Below are 11,923 nucleotides of genomic sequence, written 5' to 3'. Positions count from 1 at the left end.
ACAACAAAAAATTGCTATCGTCATTTTCTTCCTCAAATTTAGTCATAGGAAGGATCAATTGTGGCTGGGCTTCGACAAGAGATGAGGATCTCATCGTCTCTTGGCTTCGATTGATTTGAATGTTTCCTCAAATTTTGTCATATAGATGATTAACGGGCATCAGAAGTTTGTCAAGTTTTTATCGGGTTGTTGTAATAAATATATTGTGGTTGTGATTTGACGAGTCAGAATCATCCGTCGCCGTTAACGGTTGATCATCTGTATGTTTACAGTCCTTCTCATAGGGCTTGTGTTTGTAGCCGATATACGCGAGCTCTGATTGGCTAATTCTAGGGCATTGTTTTCCCGTAATGCCCACCGGCCGATTACGGGCCAGCAAAAACAATGCTAAAGCTAATTCAAAAAAAAAAAAACATTGCTGGAATTTTCTACCCTTTCCACCGTGCTACATGTATGTTCACCTCGAGGCTCAGGGGCGTAGCATGCAATTTTCGTGGAGAACTTAGCGAGGGGGTCATTAACCCCGTGTGCAGAAGGCGCCAGCCGCTTGGGGGCTAGCTCTTGGGGCTTTTTACATGACCCGCATGGTCTCCGCGCCACTGATCTTTATTTTCTTGTATTTGGAGATTTTTCTCCACGTTTTCCATGGAACACTTGTATAAATCTAAACATGCGAGAACGTTGAGTATTTTGTAACTTATGTTGTCTATTTGTCAACCTTTGAGATTAAAGATAGTACGTTTTGTAAGAGAGACTAGAGAGAGCCGAACCAGTCGGGTTATTAAAGAGTTACCCCCCCCCCCCTCCCTCCATCAGATTTGAGGGCGCTTCCGTTTGCGAAAATTTCCAGTGACGAATGAAACGGTATTTTCCGGAATTTCTAGAGAAAAGGACAGCCTTACTCAGTTTTACAAAATGCCATCTGAGAGGAGCATAAGATTTCTTTAAATAAAATAAAATAGTAAAAAAAAATTTACTTTATTTGGTGAATTAGAATTTTTTCATTCACCCAACGGTTTTATCAAAAGATGAGCGTACGTCAAGAGAAGAAAGTAATTATATTCAGCTCGAAATTTAAATTTCAAATCTATAGCAAATATCCTTTAATTTGAAAATAATTTTTTCCAGGTGTCGCTATTCGAATAAAGGAACTTAAGAAAATAATATTTTTCGTCCCGCTTTTTTCTTCTTGTAAAGTAACGCCAGGTTATTTAGATAAATGCAGAAGTTTTCTAAAACTGTTGAAATAGATCTTATTAGATATTAAACAGACACAAGGATTCACAGCACTCCAGGAGTGCATCATAAACATTGCTATGAATGGAATAACCGTGCGAAAACTATAAATGACTGCTTCTTTCCAATTCCACAGAAAAGTTCTACCGAACAGAAGACAAAGTTGTGGAATCATACAAACAATGAAAGAAATTATTAAAGCTATAGACATTCGGACAATTTTCTAAAGCTGGTGTTCTTGACAGCGTTGGCTGTTGCTTAAGCTGTGTGTTCTTCTTTTTCAAAACACGTGCAATAGTGCCATAAACGATGGCAAAGACACAGATGGGCACCAGGATAAAAGCAATGAAAGTTGCCGTTATAAATCTCTTGCTTGTTTCCACATGGTCAAATGCTGGGCGCTAAGATGATTTACAATATGTTTTATTGTCGAAGGGGTTTATTTTCAGTCTAAAAGTATAAAAATAAGGTGCATGGACTGCAATGGCGACGTTCCATGTACACAGAATGTTGATTAAGCGCGCTTTCAATGACTCGAGTTTGGTACAAAGTGGAAAGATAGCAGCGACTAATCTGTCCATTGATATCAACAGGAGGCTGGGAACAACGAGAGAAGCATCAGGCAGAAAGTAACAAAGTTTGCATAAGATATTTCCCAGCATCCACGGACTGTCTACTTTCCAAGAATCAGAACCTGAAATGATGTGAACGATTTGGATTGGCATGATGGTCAACGGATTGAACAGGTCGGACACGGCCATGTTGGAAATAAAGAAGTTGACCGACTTTCTCAACTGCTTGTTCCTGTAAGTAATCGACACAATCAGAGATCTCCAACCACGGAAACCAAGAGAATGACGAAATAGGCCAGAGCCTTGAAAACAATTGACTCTCTTGCAAGGCAGCCTTTATTGGTGTTGTTATGATCAGCAATTCGTGGTAAGCATTTGTAAGCTAGAATTAGGAAACATGTTGTTCTTGACGAAGTTGATATGCAATGTTCTTGTCTCTTGGTGTTTGTTTTGTACTGACCAATTTGCATAAAGTTCCTGCTTGAAGAAGCCTTACCGACCTACCACTTTCTAAAAGTAGGTCAGTTTAGTCCATTCGTTCTTGGCGCAAATAAATCGGAATTATACCAAAAAGCCTATGAGCCTTTTAGCTACTTTTATTGACGACATTGTGTCCAGTGGTGTCTTTTTTTGCTTCAAATAACCCTGAGGTGTGTTTTTCGGTGGCTTCCTATTTTGATCTGTGTATATTATAATTTGTATCTGTTTAAGGCCTACAGTCCTTCGTTTGTTTCATGATATCTTCGACTTTTTTGGATAATAATGATGATCGATCGCAACTAAAACTGTAAGTACTCTTGCTTTCTTTTTCATTAGATAATGGGGCATTTCTTCTTCTCAAAAACTTTTTCACAGTAAAATGGTGTCTGAATCCAAGTTGCAATTCATATTTTGTATTTGATGATCCTCAAAAACAGCTTGGATATCCTCGACACGCCATTTGTCTGGCGATATTGCTGATCTCACACAATTATACCCAAAACGTTAGCATATTTAATTTGAGCACAGTTGGAGACGGATATTTCAATATAAATTTTGAGTTAAATCTCTCAATCACTAGATCTTTTATAACCACTTCAAAGATAGTGCTCGCAGAGTTTCTTTATAATTGAGTAACTGACATTTCTTTGTTATTAATTTACTCTATCCAGCTACGCAAGGTGCGGTGCGGTCGCTGTTACGAATGAGCTATCAGTGGCAGCTCTCATAAGCTGCTATTGTTTAATTTTTGTAGCATGTGTCGATTGTCGATTTAACACTTGGGAACGTTTTCTACAGCAACTCTATTCCGTACGTTCAACGTAGATTTTCTCGCGGAAGCTATGCCATAAAAGTTTCGTAACTCCTGTTTCCGAATAAAGTAACGAAACGAACAGACGCCATGTTGGCGGCCCTTTTGTGGCCAGCCTTACTCGTCTAACTTACATGTCATTGTCCGTGAACAACGTTCTTTTATGGGTAGGCAAAGAAAATCGACTCGGTTAAACCTTGAAACAGTGGTAACGTTGCGATTAGCGTAAACAAATGATGTTAGCAAGAGAGATTAATTAATTAAGAATGACCGAAAAAAAAAAACCAGTAAGCCCCATTGCAAGACGTTTGACATTCTCAATGTCTTCACATTACTGTTCCAACTAACCACCATTCTGAATGAAGGTTATCTGTTCTTTCATACAATATAGCCAGACCCACGTCTGATGGAACGGAGAAATTTTAGCCTTTGCGCGTTAACGGTCAAGAATGTTAAACGGCCCCAATAACCTGTTAAGAAAGAAAGCCTGTTCCTATCGTGTCAAGAATAAAATGTTTTTCCGTGTCAAACAGGTAAGAGCATTACCCACTAACACGGATCACAGCATCTATTGTTTTACTTAAAAATATGCACACATCGAGATTTTTTCACACTCCGTTGTGTCCAAATCGTTCAAACGTGTTGTGCGCTTGTCTTCACCAAAGTTACTGTACTAAACGCCTGGAATAGGTTGCATGGAGGGTCATGTCTGCTCAAGCATACCTGAAGAAAAATCCCACATGATGGCATAGCCATATGTTCAATAGTGGAAGGTAATAGTGTCGACTGGCAAATAATATGTTCTTGTTTGTTTTCTTGCTCAATGACCAATTCCCTCTCAGGCTATAAGACGAGCCTGAAGGGAATCATGGTAGTTGTATTCATCATCTTGGACTAGATATCTGTTTTCCTGAATACAACTACCATAATTTCCTGCAGAAACGTCTCTTAGAGGGAATTGCCCATACCTCAAGAGGTACTGCGATAACTCTGGTGATGATCCCTTTCCATTCTAACACCCTAAGTGGTACCACAACATGAATTTTAACAACTTAAACGTACGGCAAGGTTTTATAGGGGGTCCCCTTCCCGGGCCACTTTATAGCTAATGAGTAAATAAATAAATATAACTTTATTTACCCTCGGTTAATAAAGTTTTGCAAATTAGCTACAAGAAATTTCCTCAACCCAAGAAATCATTGATGGTAATGGGAAACCTCCGTCTGCCTCGGGAGACAATGGAACTCTGTGCCATGATTCAGACGATGGGTTGCTGCTCGCGTCCTGGCCCGTGATGTTGGCCTTCTTCTCTACTCGAGTATAAGAACGTGTCGCACTTTGGTTTTGGCACAAAGGCAGGTCGCGTTAAAGAGACTTCCACTGCTCCTGATGTGGAGATACATTAGATACTTAGATATAGGTGAAGCCTTTCTAGCTAAATACCAAGGCAACGAACACTAGAGAAATTCCTTGGCATAAAATCTTGGATCAAGAACCCAAGGACACTGCTGCAGCCGATATCGTCAAAAGTATACCCAAGGACTCAACATGAGGCCCTGATATGGTGGTTGATAAGGTTATTCTGAGCTCAAATCCATCACCAATCACGAGGAACGGCAAAGTGACTTAGTACAAAGCATCGACATTATTCTTTATAAATGTTATACTCTTGTTGACTGGCGTGACTGCAGCCTCAATGTGTCTTACCGAGAGCAAACAAAGACCAAGATTGTAGCCAAACGAGTAACAGAACAACTTGAGAAGAAAGGAAAGATATGGAACGAAGTATGCATCGAATTTCTAAGGCACGATCGAAACTACATGAACCTCAACTTCGACTTAAGTCAGAGAAAACGGGTTAAACATGGCGGCAGATAATGGAGAGGAGGCAAGTGAGATTTTTGTTTTCTGCCAACTACATTTACGGATATGTGCATAATTTTTCAAAAAACAAGTTTGAGTGATAATTGCCTTTGTACGTTTGGATCATCCTCGGAGACTCAGAACACCGGTTAGTGTGGATAAAGGGAAGTCGAAACGACGGTCGCCAATTTTTACCGTGTTGGTTAGTTTGATATGAAATTACCCTGCTAACTACAACATCAACAACAACTCTTCTTAGGTTCGATCTTGTGCCACATACATGTAGAGTGAGCACGAAAAGCCATTTGAGACTGAAAATGGAACGAAGTGAAAATATGATGTTTATTAATATTCAGTTTTTCGTCTGTTATACTACTGTCCAAGAAAACATTTGGTGTGAAATTCCTTTTACTTTTAATAAAAAAACGATTAGCTGGTGTTTTTTCCCCTATATTTTATTATAAACAGTTTACTTCAAGATTCCCGCAAGATTGGAATAACTCAAGCCACACATGCAATCATTACTAACCTAGTGTCGCAGAATGTTATCCTTCTCATTTGACTCATCCCACTTCAGACGGAATAGACATATTGAACAGAATATGTACTGTTATAATTAATCCATCAAACATCTTCGCTCGCGTCACGTGACTATATATTTGATCCGAAAAACATTTGAAGAATATTATAAACACAACAGCCTCCATTTGGCGCGAAAGTTTGCTCGGATATTTGTCCTTGGACATAACCTGTTCCTCAAGTTCACAGCTTTTCTCGAGCTGCACTCGCTTCTCGGAACAGCCGAGTAATGTCAGCAGACAACTACCCGTGCATATTTTCGCGCCAAATGGACGCTATTGCTTATTTATATGCCTGTAAAACTAATCATTAGTGCGTTAAAGCAACAGAAATGTTTTGCACGGCAGTTATGTTTACATTGTTTGTAAAATATCTTCTTCAGTCTTCTTATCGATAAACTGTACTGGAATAACACGATTAAGTTAATTAACCTATCGGTTGTCGTGCCTTGTTTTCAAACCCTTGTTGAACGGCATCTATGAATTTTCGAATTTGCGAAAGTAGAGGGATGTACGGTAAGATCTAAACTCTTCGGGTGGTTTTCTGGTGAACGCCGGGAACAAAGCACTCTTCTTAGAGTAACCTGATAACTCTTAATGAATATAAAACAAAAACAAGGATTTACTGCACTCCATGCGTTCAACATAAAGGTTGCAATGATTGGAACCACATTGCGAAATGCACAAATGGGTGGTTCTTTCCAGTTCCACACGAACACACGGGTAAGCACGGAAACAAGCTGTGTGATCATACACAGACCGAAAGCGGTTATAATAACAACTGAACTACGTACAATTTTCCTGCTATGTTCGCTGAGTCTCGTTTGATGATTACACAACTCCTGTTGCATCTTCTTGCTTTCTGCCTTAAGAGTCCACGCTATAGTGCCATACACGATTGTTAAGATGCAGATTGGCACGAGGACGAAAGTGATGAAAGTTGCCGTGACGAATCTCTTGTGTGTCTCTGTGTGGTCAAATGCAGGTTCCCAACTTACGATACACTGATATGACTCATTGCCGTAGGGGAGCAGCCTGAAAGTGTAAAAATAAGGTGCGTGGACTGCAATAGCGATTATCCATGTACAGCCAATACAGATCAAATGCACTTTCGTTGAGAAGAGTCTTGCCTTCAACGGAAAAACCACAGCGATGAACCTGTCCACTGATATCAACAGCAGACTCTCGATAGAAACAGTGAGGGAAACATCAGGAAGAAAGTAGCAGAGCTTGCATAAGATGTTTCCCAGTATCCATGGGTTGTGCACCCTCCAGGACGGAGATCCTGAAATGATCATGACAAGATGAACGGGCATGATTGTCAACGGGTTGAAGAGATCAGACACGGCCATATTGAGGACAAAAAAGTTGATGTTCCTTCTCAGGTTTTTGTTTTTGTAAATGACCAGGAGAATGCAGCCATTACCGATCAAAGACAGTATTAGAATGACGAAATAAGCCAGGGATTTCAAAACAGTTTCCCCCGTGGAAGAGTGTGGCAGGCAATCTTGTGCGCTGTTATTACGAACACCATTCGTTACTGAGGAATCGTTGTTTAAAATGTACAATAATACGCTCGAGTTGAAGAACATTTTCCTTTTCCAGGTCTTCAATCTTGGGCACTAAAAGAAGATACAAGCTATTGTGGTCCTGTCCGGCGCTGGAAGTGAAAGAGAAACTGCGCGTCGCTTTTGTGAGCCTTTCAGTTGTAAAGCACGTAGCGTTAACACGTGACCGCGATGCAAGCCATTTGTTGTCCAATTGAGAAACATGTAAAGTTCGCAACAAACTTTTAGATTGACATATCCAACTAATTGATTGACTACAATAGAAAATCAGCAAACAGTGGAGGCACTGTGGTACTAAAGCTGATTGCAGTGAAACATGCTGTTTGAAGGGCAAGTTATTCACCAGGTTATTCAGTCAAGAGCCACAGAAGCGAACGAAGCCTTTTGAGCGTTTGTTATTGTTTCCTTTTTAATCAGTTTAGAAAAGATACCTTAGCCTCTTAAGTAAACTTTTCAAGACGGTGTTTATTTCTAATCCCTGACCTTACACCCCTTTTACGCATCTGTTTGCTTCCATATACATAAACTGAGGCTTCCACTCCCAAAATACAGGGTAAGAGGTTTGAGAAAGGTGGAACTTAAGGTGGATGAACAGTTTGGAACATTAGCTGTACAGTAAAGACGACGCCAGTACGAAAAATATGACAACTATATAGGTGTAGAGGTTGGTATTAGCTGCATGCGTGTGCAAAATTTCGACGGTTTTTTTTTTTCTGCGGACGTAATATACAATTGAAAATGATCATGGACGTACAAGTGGACGCTTTGGACAGCTTTCTGACCGTTTTACCAGGACTTTACTCGCAGAAACTAAATTAAATCAACTCTGTCTTGCAACTATTCAGAATACGGCAAGTTTATTTTAGATGTCACTGATAGACGTTTTGCCGAAAGATCAGTTTGGCGTGTGAAGTGAACTGTTATTTTTGGCGTTTCCTTCATGGACATGTTTTACAACAAAACACTACCAGTTAATTATCTTGAGCCGGTCTCTATTACCAAACCTTTTAGCGTCCAATTGCGAAAATTTTTTATTTGGCAGTCATCAGGTTATCTTTATCTACCTCAGAATGCATTATAATGTCCTTCATATCACGTTAGCGAAACTCAATTAAAGTTACGTTGCCACAGGTAGCCCAAGCTTAGTATGTGCGAGTGATTGTCACTTACGACTGAAGTAACGACATATAGCCTAGTTCAAGCCTATTGTAAGAGATCGCATGGAAAAATTAAGGCTTGTTGTTCCACCCCAAGAAGCGAAGCTCTTATTTTCCATACGATCTCTCACACAAAGGTCATGAGTAATTATTGACCATGCTCCGTATAGTTAATTAGGGTTGAACTCGGCTATATGTCTCTACCTCGTAAAATGACAATAACGCTCACTTACTGTGCTTGGCCGCCCTGTAATGTTGCTGATTTATGGGCCTTACTATATAGTTATGGATGATCTTAATTTGGTTTGTTTGGCAAGGGGTACAGTTGTACCTTCCACTTTTGACTTGGTTTCCAATTTTCACATCAGCGAGCGAAGTGATAAGAATAACTTACTTTTTGCCTCCTAGTTGATGAGATTTAACCAGTGGGCAATTTTGACTTTGTTAGTCTTGCAGCGAAAGAAACAAACGACGCCATTACTTCTCCGAGTTACAAACTATTCAGCCTATGGTGAGACGAAAAGTGCCCGGGGCGATGTCAACCTTTTGTGAATGGGCTGTTCAGGATATAGAAAACTCTCTCTCCCCTTCCTGTCACTCTGAGCCATCTTTTGTAGAGCTTTTGTGAGAAATAAGTTGCCCCTGCTAAGTGGCCGCAATTCTTATATAAATATATGAATTGAAGCATTTTCTACAGTGTATGACGTCATTTTGGTGCAACGTGACGTCATGAAGGATGCCTTACCACCACAAAAATAGACATTTTCATCAAGATGCGAGAGGTACTGTACAAGTGTTCATTGTTTCTTCATGAAGTACAAGACGCGGCACTTTTACCCCATGCAGGCTTAGTAATACAACAAAACCCATGCAAAGTAGGATTTACTTGAAAAACAAGGATTTGCTTGAATAACAAGGCATGATGTTTGAGTAGCTGATAATTTATACCGGCTGGTCACGTGACTGAAGTCTTATTCGTGCGCTGGCGTGAAACAACATTTTTATAAACCGAACGTTTGCTTGTTTGGTTGAAAAGGTCGAGAGAATTTTATGAACTAATCACTGCAGTTTGACCTGCTAAATTTACCTCAAAGCATACATGAATGTTGGAAAAACAGCTTCAATATTACCAAAGAAAGAGGACAGGAATCGTGTTTCAATAATGAGAATTCAAATTTGTCATTACCATTGAGATAAATAACCGCCTCCATGTGTTAAGCGTTTGATCGATATCACAAAATAATACAGTATACATCACATTCTAAATTTACCATGCAAATCGACGTTCATTGTTCCCAAAGGTGGTGTCTATGGTGCCAACTGTTTGTTGTTTGCTGTTTTTTTTTTTTAGGGTGTGTCACTTTCCTGGGGTCGTTGCATGTGCGTGTGATATAGTTTAGGAAAAAAAAAAACATGTGAAAAAATGATTAAAGTTGTTTTAATTCCATAACTTGAACCCTCCACAATGGTAAGGGGCTGATCCAAACTTAATCACCTGATACCGATGATATAGTATAAGGAGATGACCCTATACAAATTTGAATATGGCAATCAGCGTCGTTGGAAGTTGCCGATGGCTGATCGAGTACCGCGCTTTAATGTTTTACTCCCGGAGGGGATGGGGGGGTGGGGGGGGGGAACTCCCATGTAAAAAAGGACGGCGGTGGTCGTGGGAACTTTTGAAAAGAACCCCTAAGAGGTACCAAGATCAGGTTTTGTGGGCGTGGCTTGAAATTTTTTTCACCCCGAAGAGGTAACAATTCTATCTCCTTCGATAGAGTTGATCCTAGCAGTATGCAGGACACCTGTCATATATGAACTCAGTTAAATGACCTTGCTCTCCATGAGTTCTCGTAGCTCAGTGGATAGAGCGCCCGCCCGGTGTTCGGGAGGTCATGGGTTCGATTCTTGTCGGGGACTCAGAATTTTTCTTTGTCCCACGGTCGTGTCATGTTGATTAATTCACCTTCACATTCAATTCTATCTCCTGTTATATTTTTTCGTCTCAGTACCCTAAAAGTACCGCAAAAGCTCCCGCTGTGGATCCTTTGAGGCTGAACATACTAACAGGTACCAAAGACACGTTTTAATCCCGTAGGGGTACGACGAGCACCCCCTCCTCATTCTATGGGAGTACCCCGGAGGGGGGGGGGGGGTTACGTTGAAGGAAGGTGTATTAAAGTTCCATTCCTTATCACTTAGGCTCAGCGGGCCGGCGCAGGACTGAATAGTTGAACGGCTGGCCATGAATTAAACATAAAGTAAACTTTTTTCGATCGTTACGTAAACTTTGGATTGCTGTAAAGATGAACATGCGAGTGTTGCTTAACGCGTAGCTTGTTGTAGTTTTGAATCAAAGAACTTGTTCGAGACACAGATTGCCGCCATCTTCGCTTTTTGTGGAAATTCGATGACACACCAAGACATTTAATGTCCTTAGCCGATGATCATTTTTTATTTCTTAGCGTCCTTAGATGTAAATAAAAAGCATTAGCACTTGAACCTGTCCAATACGGACACTGGTCACGTCAGTGTCCGTGTGAAAAGAGGTTTGACTGGATACAGCAAAACGTTTATTGCAACTCTCAAGTGAATCATCAGTAGAAAGGCTTTTTATGTAGCATTTTAAGTATTTTTCCTAAAACAACGTGGATTCCCTGCCACTTCAGATCACCTCGATAAAGCCGATAAGTGATGTCTTCAAATAGCAAATTAGGGAAACCGCTGTGAAATAACTCTGCCGGCATTTGACTAGCACCACAACGATTGATGAGCAAGTAACGTATTTAATTAACTGCTTGAGTCCTACATACCTGGATCGATCACTTTGTGTCCGCAGATAACAGGGTGAAAAGGTAAGTAATTTTGGGAGAACCTCGCGTATGTGCATATTCAAATGTAGAAAGTGAGTAAGATTTATCATATCACCGCTGATTCATCACAGTACTCTTCTTGCCCACTCAAATTTTGTACTGCTTTGAGGCCCGCCGTTGATTGCGTAGCTATCGGGCAATACGCTGCTGCACGTAAGACGTACTAGAGTGTAATTTGGGACCATCGCCTTGATAAGAAAAGATATTTGTTAATGCAATGTAACCAACTTGCATGTGTAAAGACGTGTTGTACGATGACATTCGGGAAGCCTGGTTGTCACCTTTCTTATGTACGTTGTCAGAGTCGCCTCTTAACCGATTAGCTCTCTTATGAGCGACCGCCTCTTTATATATTTCCAGAGGAGATCTTATGCTTCAACCACTATTGAATTGCTTTTATGACCCACTAACACTGATACAGGCCATGGATGCAAGCTCAGTTCACAGCTGCTCGCGAAGTGTGTGTATTCAACTGATCTTTTCTGTAACTCAAAACTTTTAGAGCTAATTTCACTGATTTTCGTGTGCAAGGGGAATCTCATTTTTCGGTCGACCATATTACCGGAAAATTGGTATCGAATTTGGTTATTAATAACTCTCCTGAAGAGGTACACAGTTGGTCATTATCGCATTCATCGTTAGTTGAAAGCAGCGTCTTGCATACCACGAGTGTTCGTTGATGATTTTAACATTTGTGTTTTACCTTAATCACTAGCATTAAAAAGAGCGACGACGTCTGTTCTATTGTTTATTATCTTGAAATTAATTCAACAAGGGGTATAGTA

At 40.3% G+C, this 11,923-nt stretch overlaps 1 protein-coding gene and 1 pseudogene across 1 annotated transcript; both read right to left on the bottom strand.

Annotated features, from left to right (window-relative positions):
• Window positions 1–1,207: 1,207 nt before the first annotated feature.
• Window positions 1,208–2,278, bottom strand: LOC145498487 (bombesin receptor subtype-3-like; annotated as a pseudogene).
• Window positions 2,279–3,002: 724 nt separating this feature from the next.
• LOC145498066 (bombesin receptor subtype-3-like) lies at window positions 3,003–8,835 on the bottom strand. Its single transcript, XM_081477946.1, has one exon. It carries the CDS (start codon window positions 7,130–7,132, stop codon window positions 5,996–5,998), a length of 1,137 nt encoding a protein of 378 aa, XP_081334072.1. The 5' UTR covers window positions 7,133–8,835; the 3' UTR covers window positions 3,003–5,995.
• Window positions 8,836–11,923: the final 3,088 nt, after the last annotated feature.

The sequence above is a fragment of the Orbicella franksi genome, chromosome 9 (genome assembly GCF_964199315.1).
Source record: "Orbicella franksi chromosome 9, jaOrbFran1.1, whole genome shotgun sequence".
Taxonomy (NCBI): Eukaryota; Metazoa; Cnidaria; class Anthozoa; order Scleractinia; family Merulinidae; genus Orbicella; species Orbicella franksi.
The sequence above is the reverse complement of the archived record's forward strand: the minus strand, read 5'-3'. Positions and strand labels throughout refer to the sequence as shown.